General features: G+C 41.0%; 1 protein-coding gene across 1 annotated transcript in view; it reads left to right on the forward strand.

Moving 5' to 3' along the window:
* Window positions 1-17,391, forward strand: part of trappc9 (trafficking protein particle complex subunit 9) — a 242,784-nt gene that overhangs the window by 74,833 nt on the left and 150,560 nt on the right. The window contains exons 14-17 of the mRNA XM_061742257.1: window positions 10,087-10,213; window positions 11,569-11,701; window positions 11,810-11,973; window positions 16,321-16,473. Coding sequence (XP_061598241.1) covers window positions 10,087-10,213; window positions 11,569-11,701; window positions 11,810-11,973; window positions 16,321-16,473 — 577 coding nt within the window. The remainder of the gene's footprint in view (window positions 1-10,086; window positions 10,214-11,568; window positions 11,702-11,809; window positions 11,974-16,320; window positions 16,474-17,391) is intronic.

The raw sequence follows: 17,391 nt of genomic DNA on the forward strand, positions 1-17,391 counted from the left end.
AAATAACCGTTAATAACTTTTAATAACCGTTAATTAACTTAATTAACTGAAAATTACCGTTAATAACCGTCAATGACCGTCAATGACCGTCAATGACCGTTAATAACCGTTAATAACTGTTAACAGTTGGGCCGCTCGGTGGCGCAGTGGGTTAAGCAGCGGCTCATATACTGAGGCTACAGTCCTCCTGCAGCGGTCGCAGGTTCGAATCCCGGCCCGCGCACCTTTGCTGCGTGTCGTCCCCATTCTCTCTCTGTACCCTTTTCCAGTCTGCATCTTCCACAAAGGGCCACTAGAGCCCAAAAAAATCTTTAAAAAAAAAAAAAAAAAAACTGCTAACAGTTAATAACTGTTAATAACCGTTAATAACGGTTAATAACTTTTGATAACTGTTCACCAGAAAGATGAACAACTCCAAAAACAGCAGATAATTTACTGACGTCTGTTATGAAATATTTTGAGACGGTTTTAAAGACGACGGCCCCAGATTTAACATAATTCATCATCAAATATGCGGACGACTCTGTCCTCGTGTCCCGACTGATTGTGACCCGGAGTTGGACATAAACGTGTCGAAGACGCAGAAAATGGAGTTGGATTTTAGGGAAACTAAAACATTTCGACTTTTTTCTCGAAGTGCATAATAAAAAAAAATTTCTCCTCAAATATTTTTTTCTGATACTCGTAGTGCGATGACACTTTTTATTGGTGGATTCGTAGAAGATTAATGAGTTATCGTGAACGAGTTGAAGAAAGTTTGATTTATTAGACTGTTTTGTTTTGCTTTATATGTTTTATCATCTTATAACCCTTATGTTAATAACTGTTAATACCCGTTAATAACTGTTAATAACAGTTAATAACCGTTAATAACTGTTAATGACTGTTAATAACCGTCAATAACATGTCCTTTGAGCTGTGGGTGGAGAACATGGTGGGTGGAGCGCTTAATAACAGTTAATAACTGTTAATAACTGTTAATAACCGTGAATAACTGTTAATAACTGTTAATAACCGTTAATAACCGTTAATAACTCTTAATAACCGTTAATAACCGTTAATAACTGTTAATAACCGTTAATAACTGTTAATAACCGTTAATAACTGTTTATCACTGTTAATAACAGTTAGTAACTTTTAATAACCGTTAATTAACTGTTAATTAACCGTTAATAACCGTTAATAACCGTTAATAACTTAATAACCGTTAATTAACCGTTAATTAACTGTTAATTAACTGTTAATTAACCGTTAATAACCGTTAATGACCGTTAATGACCGTTAATGACTGTTAATAACCGTTAATAACGTTAATGACCGTTAATGACTGTTAATAACCATTAATAACTGTTAATAACGTTAATAACCTTTAGTAACTTTTAATAACCGTTAATTAACTGTTAATTAACCGTTAATAATCGTTAATAACCGTTAATTAACCGTTAATTAACTGCTAATTAACTGTTAATTAACTGTTAATTAACCGTTAATAACCTTTAATGACGTCAATAACCGTTAATGACCGTTAATGACCGTTAATAACTGTTAATAACGTTAATAACCGTGTGTGAGGTCCAGCTGATGGTTTACAACCCCATGCCCTTGGAGCTGTGGGTGGAGAACATGGTGGGTGGAGCTCTGAATGGCCGTTAATTACCGCTAATGACCGTTAATGACCGTTAATAACTTTTAATAACCGTTAATTAACCGTTAATAACCGTTAATGACCGTTAATAACTTTTAATAACCGTTAATTAACCGTTAATTAATTGTTAATAACCGTACATAACCGTAAATAACCGTTAGTAACTTTTAATAACCGTTAATTAACTGTTAATTAACTTAATTAACTGTAAATTACCGTTAATGACCGTCAATGACCGTTAATAACCGTTAACAACTGTTAACAGTTGGGCCGCTCGGTGGCGCAGTGGGTTAAGCAGCGGCTCATATACTGAGGCTACAGTCCTCCTGCAGCGGTCGCAGGTTCGAATCCCGGCCCGCGCACCTTTGCTGCGTGTCGTCCCCATTCTCTCTCTGTACCCCTTTCCAGTCTGCATCTTCCACAAAGGGCCACTAGAGCCCAAAAAAATCTTAAAAAAAAAAAAAAAAACTGTTAACAGTTAATAACTGTTAATAACCGTTAATAACGGTTAATAACTTTTGATAACTGTTCACCAGAAAGATGAACAACTCCAAAAACAGCAGATAATTTACTGACGTCTGTTATGAAATATTTTGAGACGGTTTTAAAGACGACGGCCCCAGATTTAACATAATTCATCATCAAATATGCGGACGACTCTGTCCTCGTGTCCCGACTGATTGTGACCCGGAGTTGGACATAAACGTGTCGAAGACGCAGAAAATGGAGTTGGATTTTAGGGAAACTAAAACATTTCGACTTTTTTCTCGAAGTGCATAATAAAAAAAAAATTTCTCCTCAAATATTTTTTTCTGATACTCGTAGTGCGATGACACTTTTTATTGGTGGATTCGTAGAAGATTAATGAGTTATCGTGAACGAGTTGAAGAAAGTTTGATTTATTAGACTGTTTTGTTTTGCTTTATATGTTTTATCATCTTATAACCCTTATGTTAATAACTGTTAATACCCGTTAATAACTGTTAATAACAGTTAATAACCGTTAATAACTGTTAATGACTGTTAATAACCGTCAATAACATGTCCTTTGAGCTGTGGGTGGAGAACATGGTGGGTGGAGCGCTTAATAACAGTTAATAACTGTTAATAACTGTTAATAACCGTGAATAACTGTTAATAACCGTTAATAACTGTTAATAACCGTTAATAACTCTTAATAACCGTTAATAACCGTTAATAACTGTTAATAACCGTTAATAACTGTTAATAACCGTTAATAACTGTTTATCACTGTTAATAACAGTTAGTAACTTTTAATAACCGTTAATTAACTGTTAATTAACCGTTAATAACCGTTAATAACCGTTAATAACTTAATAACCGTTAATTAACCGTTAATTAACTGTTAATTAACCGTTAATAACCGTTAATGACCGTTAATGACCGTTAATGACTGTTAATAACCGTTAATAACGTTAATGACCGTTAATGACTGTTAATAACCATTAATAACTGTTAATAACCGTTAATAACTGTTAATAACGTTAATAACCGTTAGTAACTTTTAATAACCGTTAATTAACTGTTAATTAACCGTTAATAACCGTTAATAACCGTTAATAACTTAATAACCGTTAATTAACCGTTAATTAACTGTTAATTAACTGTTAATTAACTGTTAATTAACCGTTAATAACCGTTAATGACGTCAATGACCGTTAATGACCGTTAATGACCGTTAATAACTGTTAATAACGTTAATAACCGTGTGTGAGGTCCAGCTGATGGTTTACAACCCCATGCCCTTGGAGCTGCGGGTGGAGAACATGGTGGGTGGAGCTCTGAATGGCCGTTAATTACCGCTAATGACCGTTAATGACCGTTAATAACTTTTAATAACCGTTAATTAACCGTTAATAACCGTTAATGACCGTTAATGACCGTTAATAACTTTTAATAACCGTTAATTAACCGTTAATTAATTGTTAATAACCGTACATAACCGTAAATAACCGTTAGTAACTTTTAATAACCGTTAATTAACTGTTAATTAACTTAATTAACTGTAAATTACCGTTAATGACCGTCAATGACCGTCAATGACCGTTAATAACCGTTAATAACTGTTAACAGTTGGGCCGCTCGGTGGCGCAGTGGGTTAAGCAGCGGCTCATATACTGAGGCTACAGTCCTCCTGCAGCGGTCGCAGGTTCGAATCCCGGCCCGCGCACCTTTGCTGCGTGTCGTCCCCATTCTCTCTCTGTACCCCTTTCCAGTCTGCATCTTCAATAAAGGGCCACTAGAGCCCAAAAAAATCTTTAAAAAAAAACAAAAAAAAACTGTTAACAGTTAATAACTGTTAATAACCGTTAATAACGGTTAATAACTTTTGATAACTGTTCACCAGAAAGATGAACAACTCCAAAAACAGCAGATAATTTACTGACGTCTGTTATGAAATATTTTGAGACGGTTTTAAAGACGACGGCCCCAGATTTAACATAATTCATCATCAAATATGCGGACGACTCTGTCCTCGTGTCCCGACTGATTGTGACCCGGAGTTGGACATAAACTTGTCGAAGACGCAGAAAATGGAGTTGGATTTTAGGGAAACTAAAACATTTTTGACTTTTTTCTCGAAGTGCATAATAAAAAAAAATTTCTCCTCAAATATTTTTTTCTGATACTCGTAGTGCGATGACACTTTTTATTGGTGGATCCGTAGAAGATTAATGAGTTATCGTGAACGAGTCGAAGAAAGTTTGATTTATTAGACTGTTTTGTTTTGCTTTATATGTTTTATCATCTTATAACCCTTATGTTAATAACTGTTAATACCCGTTAATAACTGTTAATAACAGTTAATAACCGTTAATAACTGTTAATAACTGTTAATAACTGTTAATGACTGTTAATAACCGTCAATAACATGTCCTTTGAGCTGTGGGTGGAGAACATGGTGGGTGGAGCGCTTAATAACAGTTAATAACTGTTAATAACCGTGAATAACTGTTAATAACTGTTAATAACCGTTAATAACCGTTAATAACTCTTAATAACCGTTAATAACCGTTAATAACTGTTAATAACCGTTAATAACTAATAACCGTTAATAACTGTTTATAACTGTTAATAACCCTTAGTAACTTTTAATAACCGTTAATTAACTGTTAATTAACCGTTAATAACCGTTAATAACCGTTAATAACTTAATAACCGTTAATTAACCGTTAATTAACTGTTAATTAACTGTTAATTAACCGTTAATAACCGTTAATGACCGTCAATGCCCGTTAATGACCGTTAATGACCGTTAATAACGGTTAATAACGTTAATAACCGTGTGTGAGGTCCGATGATGGTTTACAACCCCATGCCCTTGGAGCTGTGGGTGGAGAACATGGTGGGTGGAGCTCTGAATGGCCGTTAATTACCGCTAATGACCGTTAATGACCGTTAATAACTTTTAAAAACCGTTAATTAACCGTTAATTAACTGTTAATTAACTGTTAATAACCGTTAATGACCGTTAATAACTTTTAATAACCGTTAATTAACTGTTAATTAACTTAATTAACTGTAAATTACCGTCAATGACCGTCAATGACCGTTAATAACCGTTAATAACTGTTAACAGTTGGGCCGCTCGGTGGCGCAGTGGGTTAAGCAGCGGCTCATATACTGAGGCTACAGTCCTCCTGCAGCGGTCGCAGGTTCGAATCCCGGCCCGCGCACCTTTGCTGCGTGTCGTCCCCATTCTCTCTCTGTACCCCTTTCCAGTCTGCATCTTCAATAAAGGGCCACTAGAGCCCAAAAAAATCTTAAAAAAAAAAAAAAAAAAAACTGTTAACAGTTAATAACTGTTAATAACCGTTAATAACGGTTAATAACTTTTGATAACTGTTCACCAGAAAGATGAACAACTCCAAAAACAGCAGATAATTTACTGACGTCTGTTATGAAATATTTTGAGACGGTTTTAAAGACGACGGCCCCAGATTTAACATAACTCATCATCAAATATGCGGACGACTCTGTCCTCGTGTCCCGACTGATTGTGACCCGGAGTTGGACATAAACGTGTCGAAGACGCAGAAAATGGAGTTGGATTTTAGGGAAACTAAAACATTTCGACTTTTTTCTCGAAGTGCATAATAAAAAAGAAATTCTCCTCAAATATTTTTTTCTGATACTCGTAGTGCGATGACACTTTTTATTGGTGGATTCGTAGAAGATTAATGAGTTATCGTGAACGAGTTGAAGAAAGTTAGATTTATTAGACTGTTTTGTTTTGCTTTATATGTTTTATCATCTTATAACCGTTATGTATATGTATATTGGGAAGTATAATCCAGAATCACGGCATACAATTTCATTGTTATGCTGATGATACGCAGCTCTACTTGTCTATGAAGCCGGATGAAACAGAACCGTTAGTTAAACTTCAGGCATTTCTTAGGGACATCAAGGACTGGATGTCCAGAAATTTCCTGCTTCTAAATTCAGATAAAACAGAGGTTATCATTCTTGGTCCAGAGCATCTTAGGAAGGGATTAGATGGTGTTGCGATGGCTTCCAGTGCAACTGTGAGAAATCTTGGTGTTATTTTCGATCAGGATTTGTCGTTTAAACCATATGTCAATCAGGTTTGTAAAATAGCCTTTTTCCATCTCCGTAATATTGCAAAGATTAGGAAAATCCTCTCACAGAGTGATGCAGAAAAACTAGTTCATGCGTTTGTATCTTCTAGACTAGATTACTGTAATGTGTTGTTAGCAGGATGTCCAAGTAATTTGCTGAATAGGCTCCAGCTGATCCAGAATGCAGCAGCACGAGTACTGACAGGAATTAGCAGGAGAGACCACGTCTCTCCAGTGTTAGCGTCGCTCCATTGGTTACCCGTAAAATTCAGAATCCAATTTAAAATTTTATTACTTGCGTATAAAGCCCAAAACGGCTTAGCTCCGCATTATTTGCAAGACCTGATAGTGCCTTATGTTCCTGTCAGAGCTCTCCGTTCTCAGAGTGCAGGTTTACTCGTAGTTCCTAGAGTATCTAAATGTAGATTTGGAGGGCGGGCGTTCTGCTATCAGGCGCCACTACTATGGAACCAACTTCCAATCTGGGTTAAGGGGGCTGACACCACCTCCACCTTTAAAACTAAACTTAAAACATTTCTGTTTAGTAAAGCCTATAGTTAGTGTTTAGTAAACCTCTAGCTGGTGTTGGTAAATCTCTAGGTAGTGTAAACTTTAGTGTGTCAGAGTCGCTCCTGTGGTTTCTTGTGCTGGCCCCCCCTTCTCCTCCCTTTTCTCTCTTTTGTCCATGTTGCAGCATCCTTTGCCGGACACCGGAACCTGCAGTGTGGGAGTGAGGGGGGCAGGGTAACGGCCCCTTTTGGGCGGGGGAGAATGTTCGTCCCTCAAGACTCCTCTCCCTGGCCCTGCCCCTTCTCAACCTTTCCCCGACCCTGCACCCCAACCTGGGACTTGATGATTGGGCCGGAGCTTCGGGAGCTGCGTGCTGGCCTGCGGTCCCCACCCCTGGTCATCCCGTTGCTGGCCCCCCCTTCTCCTCCCTTTTCTCTCTTTTGTCCTGCAGGTGGCCATGGGTGGCTTGTAGCTTGCATTACGGAGCACAAGTCTTTCCCTGACCCTGAACCCCAACCTGGGACTTGCTGATTGGGCCGGAGCTTCGGGAGCTGCGTGCTGGCCTGCGGTCCCCACCCCCGGTCATCCCGTTGCTGCTTCCACCTGCCTGCTGTGCTGTTGCCGTCCCTGACCCACCAGTCTGGCCCTCGGCAGGAGGGTCCCCCCTGATGAGCCTGGTCCTGCTCAAGGTTTCTTCCCTCCTAAAGGGGAGTTTTTCCTTGCCACTGTTTGGCTTAAGGTTTTTCTCCCACTAGGGGAGTTTTTACCTGCCATTGTTTATGTAATAACTGCTCGGGGGTCATGTTCTGGGTATGGGTCTCTGTAAAGCGTCTAGAGACAACTCTGTTGTATTAGACGCTATATAAATAAAATTGAATTGAATTGAATTGAATGTATGAAAATAAACCTGTTTATTGATATTGGGCCTGATGCCTCTGTAAAACACATCCACCAATAATCCCCACAATCCCCGGGTTTGTGTGGTGTCAGGATCAGACATCGTCCTGATAAACTCTTATCTCATCTCTCCATCAGCGGAAGGAAAGGTCAAGTGTTAGTGGAGATGAAGGCGGCGTTTGAACCGCGGCGACTCTCTCAGCTCGAGCTGCAGTCGTTAGCGGCGGCGGAACGAGCTCGTTAACCTTTAAACGCACCGTGCAGATTAACTGTTTCACCCAGACGGCTGTCGCTCAATTCCAGCCCATAATGTCCCCCTGAATCACCGTGGAGACTCCTCTCTGCTGAGGTAGCGTCTGCTGAGGCATCATTACATCATCACCGTCTGCTGGCGGCTCGCCGCGGTGCGTTCAGGGGAATGTAAATCCAGCCTCGGGGCGTCTCGTGCTCGGCTGGTGTTCAGGTTCATGTTCTGCAGATCTGAAACAACCTGGAACAACTTCTACTTCTAAAACTGTTTTCCTTCCTCCTTGTACAAGATACAATTTGAGTATCTTGTACTAAACTGGACCTGGACCAGACTGCTGGGACAATGTGATGACGTATGCAGGGCAGCCGCAAGGGGTGTGCGAACCGTGCGACCGCACGGGGGCCTCGCGCTATGGGCCGTTTTTGGAAAAAAAAAAAAAAAAATTATATTTTTTTTTTCTTTTTTTTTTTTCTTTTTTCTCTTATAAATATCAACAGTCACGTTCCATTACAGACCTAAATGTGTACTAGTCTGTGCATATCAATAAATATATGTGTCTGTTGTTCAATACAACTGATCAGACCAAGCGCAGACACAAGCTGCTCTGATCCAGACGGTGGAGTTGGAACAAACTGTCACACAATGTCGAGAGAACGAGACAGATTCAGGAAATTTCCCTCAGGGGATGAAAAAAGAAAAAAACTAAAGAAAATGGAAGAGTTTAATGCTTCTCTGAAAGGCTCGTTTGATAAATTTGTTACAAAAATCACCGATCCAACCGGGTCTCAGGCAGCCGTCCCCCGCGTCGAGGCAAGAGATGATGATGAGGCAGGGGAAGGTGTCCAGTATTTAGATAATTGGAGAGTTAGAATTGCGCATATAGACACCCGATCTGACCCGAAAAACCCAAACATTTTTTGGGTTTTTCCAAATTTTTTGGGGTTTTTCCAAAAACTTTCGTTCATGAGGGCCCCCCCAGCCATTTCGCACAGGGCCTCGCAAATCTCACAGACGACTCTGGACGTATGTGTCGACGTACGTCAACGTGGGAAGAGCTGTGAACACGGAGCGGATCTAGAACCGGATCTAGAAATAACCCACAATGTCAATTAGGAAGATTTCCGCAATGTTACTGGATTATTTGGGGATTTTTCCAAACGATTTAATTAGTGATGCACCGAAATGAAAATTTGTGGCCGAAACCGAAACCGAAAATAATAATAAACACTTGGCCGAAAACTGAACAATACCGAACATGGTTCTTCAGCAGTTTTTCATTTATTTTGCCAATTTTTTTCACCATTGCATTAATCAAATAAATTTGATTTAGGCTTTTCAAAGAAAAAAATCTTTTACAAAATTACAAGGTAGAAAATATTTATTGAACATAAAAAAATGAAAATGTTTTAATTTCCAGCATTCTGTTGTTTTGGTTCCACCTGCTGGTGAATGTTAGGTAAAATTCTTATGGGGTTAGTTTTTGGTTGGCCAACGATTTATGTAGTGCTCAACGTTACGGGACGGAGCGGCCAGTCTATTTCCTTATATTACAACGCCGTTATTAATTGTTCGGTTTTTTTCCCACTTATTCCACCAAACACCGAAAGTGTTTTTTTGCCATTTTCGGCCGAACAATTTCGGTTACCGAACAATCAGTGCATCACTAGATTTAATGGATTCAAACTCTGGGACGCTAAATGCAGGATATGCCGTAATCCGTGACTTCCCTTCTCTTTCAAAGCACAACTCAAAACTCACCTTTTCACCCCGGCCTTTCCCATTAATTGGTTCCCTCCCCTGTTATTTTGTCCCAGTTGTGTTTTTGTTTTGTTTGTTCTTTTCCTGTTTTTTTCCTGTAAAGCGACCTTGGGTTCCTTGAAAGGCGCTATATAAGTGCAAACTATTCTTATTATTATGTAGGTGAAACTCTTCCTGTTTAACCTGTTTTATTTGGTTGTAATTGTACATTTTGAAAACCAGTATCCAAAAAAAAAAAGTAGGTGCTGGATAAAAAAAGAGTTTTCTCCCACAAATTAAAATCCAGAGTCATGGAGACTAAAACATTATTAACCAGAATTATCCTCCTCGTTTCGTCTCTTTCGCCACATTTTCTGTTTGAGAGATGATGGATGACATCACTGATTACTCTCCTGTGATTGGTCGGTTCTGTCTGTGTTCAGGGTCTCCTAACGTCCGGTGTGGAGTTCGAGTCTCTTCCTGCTGGACTTTCCCTCCCGGCCGAGTCCGGACTTTACCCAGTTACCCTGGTGGGAGTTCCCAGAACCGCTGGTACCATCACGGTTAACGGTGAGTCCTGCCCCCCTACAGACCAGAACCGGGACCAAAACCTAGACCAGACCCCCCTTTAGAGACCAGAGACCAGACCAGAACCTGGACTTTACCCAGTTACCCTGGTGGGAGTTCCCAGAACCGCTGGTACCATCACGGTTAACGGTGAGTCCTGGACCAGAGACCCTAGACCACCGCCCCCCTTAGAGACTAGAACCCCTTTAGAGACTATAGACCAGAACAGACTTTACCCAGTTACCGTTCGTTCCATCGTTCGTTCCATCGTTCGTTCCATCGTTCGTTCCTTCGTTCGTTCCATCGTTCGTTCCTTCGTTCCATCGTTCATTCCATCGTTCGGTCGTTCTTTCCATCGTTCGTTCCTTCGTTCCATCGTTCGGTCGTTCGTTCCATCGTTCCATCGTTCGTTCCATCGTTCGTTCGGTCGTTCGTTCCTTCGTTCGTTCGGTCATTTGTTCCATCCTTCGTTCCATCGTTCGTTCTTTCGTTCCATCCTTCGTTCCATCGTTCGTTCTTTCGTTCCATCGTTCGTTCCATCGTTCATTCCTTCGTTCCATCGTTCGTTCTTTCGTTCCATCGTTCGTTCGGTCGATCGTTCGGTCGTTCGTTCCTTCGTTCCATCGTTCCGTTGTTCATTCCATCGTTCGTTTGGTCATTTGTTCCATCCTTCGTTCCATCGTTCGTTCTTTCGTTCCATCGTTCGTTCATTCATTCGTTCGGTCGTTCATTCCATCGTTCGTTCCTTCGTTCCATCGTTCGGTCGTTCGTTCATTCATTCGTTCCATCGTTCGTTCGGTCGTTCGTTCCATCGTTCGTTCCTTCGTTCCTTCGTTCCATCGTTCGTTCCATCGTTCGGTCATTTGTTCCATCGTTCGTTCCTTCGTTCCATCGTTCGTTCCATCGTTCATTCGTTCGTTCCATCGTTCATCCCTTCGTTCGGTCGTTCGTTCCTTCGGTCGTTCGTTCCATCGTTCGTTCCTTCGTTCCATCGTGCGTTCCATCGTTCGTTCCTTCGTTCCATCGTTCATTCGTTCATCCCTTTGTTCGGTCGTTCGTTTCATCGTTCGTTCCTTCGTTCGTTCCATCGTTCGGTCATTTGTTCCATCGTTCGGTCGTTCGTTCCATCGTTCGGTCGTTCGTTCCATCGTTCGTTCCATCGTTCGGTCATTTGTTCCATCGTTCGGTCATTTGTTCCATCGTTCGGTCGTTCGTTCGGTCGTTCGTTCCATCGTTCGGTCGTTCGTTCCATCGTTCGGTCATTCGTTCCATCGTTCGTTCGGTTGTTCGTTCCATCGTTCTATCTATCGTTGGTTCTATCTATCGTTGGTTCTATCTATCGTTGGTTCTATCCCCAGGTTACCACACGTCGGTGTTCGGGGTGACCAGCGACTGCCTGCTGGAGAGTCTCCCCGGGGTGAAGACGGGTGGGTGTCTGGTGGAGGTGATCCCGTCTCTGCCTCGTCTGCAGCTCAGCACCTCTCTGCCACGGTGAGGGAGGAACCCGGAGTCGTACCGGTTCACATCAGAAACGAGGTGACCTATTAACGAGATGCAGTGACTGTAGACAAACCTCTCTCTCTCTCTCTCTGCGTCCAGGTCGGCCCACGTGCCCCAGCCCATGAGCAAGGAGGAGGTTTCCAGCTCTGTGTCCATCCAGCTGTTCAACGGAGAGACGCAGCAGCTGCAGATCACGCTGGAGAACATCGGATCGGAGGACATCGAGACGCTGGAGCTGTCGTCCAAGATGGTGACCACCAAAGGTGAGACGCTAGTGGTAATTCACAGTTCAGCAGCGAAGCAGCAGATATCAGGGACCCTGAGACTCAGACGCTCCCTCGCCATTTTTGAGGTTCTCTCTCCGTCTCTGAGGTTCCCTCTCTCATTGCATTTGCACCAAACAACTGAATCAACTTCCTCGTCAAACCTGGAAAGAACCTCTTTCATATTAACGTAAACAAGGCTCATCCTTCATTGTTTAGTTTGTGCTATCATCACCGTGACACAGTTTCTAAACATTTGATTTTTTTGTTTTCGTTTCTCAATCTTCCTCATTTTTTATTTATTTCTTTCAGAAAGATTTAACTGATATAATCAACTGTTTTAGACTTCGCTCAACGATGAGGAAGAAAACCTGTAGATGCATCTGGCTTGGTCCCTGCAGGAACCCTAACCCTAGTGATACATGTTTGATTTAGTTCTTTAACATGTAAGTAAGTCCTGTGAAGAAGAAGAAGATACGATCAGTCGAAGGTTTTTCTCTTGTTGGGATCAGTGAGGGTGAGCGATGGTTCTGATTCGCTCTCTCTGATTCGCTCCATCAAACATGAGCTGACCTCTGACCTCTGATGTTCCAGCTGATGGAACTGAACTCTATCACCAACTCGGGCGGAAAATAGTTTGACTCACTGAAAGCAGAAGGAGCTGGTGGACGATGGTGATGAAGGTGATGATGGTGATGGTGATGAAGATCTCTAAAAGTAGCATTCCACCTATCGTCCGTCCCTCCGTCCGTTCGTTCCACCTATCGTCCGTCCCTCCGTCCGTTCGTTCCACCTATCGTCCGTCCGTCCGTCCGTTCGTTCCACCTATCGTCCGTCCGGTGGTTCTGCAGCTTCCCGGCGTCTCGTCTCTCAGACGTCTCTCCATCACTCCCTTCCCTCTCTGTGGGAGCTGGATGAATAAAAGATGAGGAGCCGCAACAGGAAGACATCTGGGGAAAGACAAACAAAACATTTGTCTTTGTGCTGCGGTGCCGTCATCCTTAATTCCAGACAGGAAACCTGCAGATTCAGGGAGGGATTAGAGAAGCTCTGGATCTCTGTGGAGAAAACATCAGTTCTGGTTCTAGAATCATCTCTGTGATTGTACGACGTAGTAACCTTAATATCGCTCAGACCTCGACGAAGACGCTCGGACCTCAACAAAAAGGCTCAGACGTTAACGAAGACGCTCGGACCTTTATGAAGACGCTTGGTCATCGACAAATATGCTCAGTTTATCCTCAAAATAACAATAAGAGGAAGAAAAGAAACTGTTTTAAACTCTCCTGGTCATCGGAATCTTCCTGAAACAGGAAGTTAAAGCTGCAGCACTTTTATTGAACGGTATTGATCAGAACAGATCAGAACTGATCAGGTGAATCTATATTTCCCCGTCAGCTGAACCGGCTGGTTTCCAGAAGTGGATTTTCTCCAGCTTCATTTCCTCCCAGAGGAACGTCGTCTCTGCCGAACACGTGAAGCTGAAAACCAGTCGTATCTGGTGGTTTTTAATTAAACAAAGATAACGGTTTCTTTATTCAGAGTCTGCTGTTCCGATTACAGAGCTGGATTCAGACAAACGTCTTGTACTTTTTTACAAGCCTGATATCGTCTAAATCTTCCTCCCTCCGTCTCAGCGGCTGCTTCCTCCCTCTCTCTTTTATTCCATCCCACTATCTTTGCTGCTGGATTTCAAAGCAGTTGTTCTCTTCATTTACTGGTATTTGCGTCCACATACAAGAACATAAAAGAATGTAAATAAACAAGCAATGCCCAACATCAACATAACAGAGGAAACAAAAAGGACGGAACCAAAAAGAAAATAATTAAGTGAATCTGTCTGATGCTATTCTGTACCTGAGAGGATTCTGTACTTGGTTCTGGTAACTTTTGCCCCCGTTAATCTGCTACCCGGAGAAAACTGTAATCCTGGGTTGAGCGGAGAATAACAACATATCGTCTGCGTACAATGATATTTTATTTTCGGTGTATTGTGTATTGTAACCGTGTAGATCTGGATGTGAGCGAATAGTTCCGGCCAGTGGTTCTGTGGCTGATGTGAACAGTAGAGGGCTAAATGGGCAGCGCTGCCTCGTGCCCCTACTAGGAATGGGTGATATTTTACCGTTCACGATAAACCGTCAAAAAAATTCCCCACCGTAAGAATTTGTATCTTACGGTAAAAATGATAAATTCATGTTGATGGCGTTTTTGTGTAAAACTGATTTATGGTTCTGAGTTAAATCCACGCACAACGTGAAGGAAGAAGGAAGGAAGGAAGGAAGGAAGGAAGGAAGGAAGGAAGGAAGGAAGGAAGGAAGGAAGGAAGGAAGGAAGGAAGGAAGGAAGGAAGGAAGGAAGGAAGGAGAGAGAAGAAATTAGCCTGAAAGAAAGAAAGAAAGAAATGAGCCAGAAAGAAAGAAATAAAGAAAGAAAGAAAGAAAGAAATGAGCCTGAAAGAAAGAAAGAAAGAAAGAAAGAAAGAAAGAAAGAAATGAGCCTGAAAGAAAGAAAGAAATGAGCCTGAAAGAAAGAAAGAAAGAAAGAAAGAAATGAGCCTGAAAGAAAGAAAGGAAGAAATGAGCCTGAAAGAAAGAAAGCAAGAAAGAAAGAAATGAGCCTGAAAGAAAGAAAGAAAGAAAGAAAGAAAGAAATGAAATGAAAGGAAGGAAGGAAGGAAGGAAGGAAGGAAGGAAGGAAGGAAGGAAGGAAGGAAGGAAGGAAGGAAGGAAGGAAGGAAGGAAGGAAGGAAGGAGAGAGAAGAAATTAGCCTGAAAGAAAGAAAGAAAGAAATGAGCCAGAAAGAAAGAAATAAAGAAAGAAAGAAAGAAATGAGCCTGAAAGAAAGAAAGAAAGAAAGAAAGAAAGAAAGAAAGAAATGAGCCTGAAAGAAAGAAAGAAATGAGCCTGAAAGAAAGAAAGAAAGAAATGAGCCTGAAAGAAAGAAAGGAAGAAATGAGCCTGAAAGAAAGAAAGCAAGAAAGAAAGAAATGAGCCTGAAAGAAAGAAAGAAAGAAAGAAAGAAAGAAAGAAAGAAAGAAATGAGCCTGAAAGAAAGAAAGAAAGAAAAGAAAGAAAAGAAAGAAAGAAAGAAAGAAAGAAAGAAAGATTCCTGTTGATGAGGTTTTTGTGTAACAAACATGGTGGATCTGAGTCATTACAGTTTAGTTAAAAAGGTGGAGTTGAATTGGTATTTTTTTAATCTTCATTTTTATCGTTATCGGGATAAATGCCAGAAATTATCGTGATATTTTTTTTTGTCCATACCGCCCATCCCTAGCCCCTACCCAGTTTATTGGGAAGTATTCTGGTCCAGATTCTGGCCTTAGTCCAGGACACACTTTTATCAACACAGTTGAACTTCTTGCAAGATCCAGAATAAGAATGCCCATTCGACCCGGTCCAAAGCTTTTTCAGCATTCAACTGAGGATAAAAAGGTCCCTTTGGGGAATTCTGGAAGCGTGGATGATATTTAAAAGACGTCTACAGTTTTGGGAGGAATGTTGTCGAGGAGTGCAGGGCACGAGGCCCTCATGGAGAACTCCTCAGCTCTTCATATGGACCAAAAGTCATACAGTATCTCTATATTTTCTAGCTGAATGGCGATACTCGATATATATAGATATTTTTTCCGTGCCATAATTGGGGTTTCCCCAAAAGCATTATAGCATAGCATCCCTGTTAGCATCTCTGTTAGCATCTCTATTAGCTTCATTTTTTTCTGAGGCAAACCCTTAAAAAAACAGTCCGTTTTAATACAAAGCCTCGTGCCAAATGTCACACAGGTTCCTTTATTAACAGAGGTCTGCACAATATCAACATGTATAAAACAAATGAAATAAAAATAAACTGCCTGCATATATACAATAAAAATGCTTCTTGAATAAAATAAAACAAATATCCCTTTCCTGCATAACAATTAAATTAAAATACACTGCAATTAATACAATGTAGACAGTAACAGGCAGACTTTTCCACTGAGGTTGACAGTTGTGCAAATAACCAAACATTTGTGCAAATCTCAAATAAAACATTCAAGTCAATTTGTCACAAAATAAGCTATATCAAAATCATACATTTTTTATTTTTTTTAAATCGATATAAACGATATTGTCTTGTACCATATCGCGTTTGAAAATATATCGATATATATATTAAAATCTCGATATATCACCCAGCCCTACCCCAAAGACTATGGGACAGCTGTTAACATAGCATGTGATGGTTTCATAAGGATAAACTAGTTCAAAAGTTTGATTAACCTCACATCTCTCTCTCCAGAGAAAGTCCTGGGCCAGTTCCTGTTCTGGTTCTGGTTCTGATCCAGTTCTGTCCTCTCCCCCCAGAGAAAGTCCTGGGCCAGTTCCTGGTCTGGGACCCGGCCCAGTTCCGGTCCCAGCTGCCGGTCCGGCCCGGTGGGTCCGTCTCTCTGAGCGTCAGCATCCGGGCCCAACTGGACTTCTCTGGTCAGGAGAACCTGCTGCAGGACCTGAACGACGGTGAGTACCGACCCAGGTTGACCTTTGACCTCCAGAACCTCCATCAGTACCGGGCCGACCCGGGTTGACCTTTGACCTCTGAAACCTCCGTCTGTGTTTACGCCCAGCTGGGTCGGTCCATGTCTGGTTCTGAACCGGTTCTGAACCGGTTCCCCCTAGCGGAGTTCTGAAGCCCTAAATGTCAAAACTCCAACAAGTATTTGATTTATAACTTAAAAATAAATCTGCAACAAAGATATTGACTAATATAAGTCAATAAGACTAATGTTCTTACATGTTTCCATAGAATTATTAACATTTCTCTATAATAATTGAATTTATTGTTCAAATATTCATTTATATAACACTCGAGGGCGAATAGTGATGGATTATGTTCCCTCAGTCTGACTCTACGCAGATGACAGAACTTTATACACCGGTAGTAATAATGATGATAATAATAATAATAATAATAATAATAATAATAATAATAATAATAATAATAATAATAACTAGACAATTTCCTCGCAGAAACTTCGAGAGTGCCACGGCGGCTGCTGCACATTTGTGTACATTGCTTGATTTTGCAAGCAATAAAGGTGAAGGACTCACATATCGGCCAATCAGAAGAAGGGGCGGGGCTAATTTGCACCAATGAACATCAAGGACTCAATACCGAGTCCTATGACACCACCCACGACTCTGTATGTCAAACCATTCAAAAGTTATTGGACTATAATATATGCACACACTGTCAAAGTCACATTTTATGAATCCCAACATCTATGTCTACATTCTGACCAAAAATTATCTTTCTACCTTTTACGGTTTGGCCGTGAGCTCGAGTTACAAATAACAATTAGGGTTATTTTATTTACTGTCTCTCCCCCTCTAAAAAATGAGAGCTCCACTCTAGATTTGACAAAAAAGTGATTTCCA

Source organism: Cololabis saira, chromosome 15, assembly GCF_033807715.1.
Source record: "Cololabis saira isolate AMF1-May2022 chromosome 15, fColSai1.1, whole genome shotgun sequence".
NCBI lineage: Eukaryota > Metazoa > Chordata > Actinopteri > Beloniformes > Belonidae > Cololabis > Cololabis saira.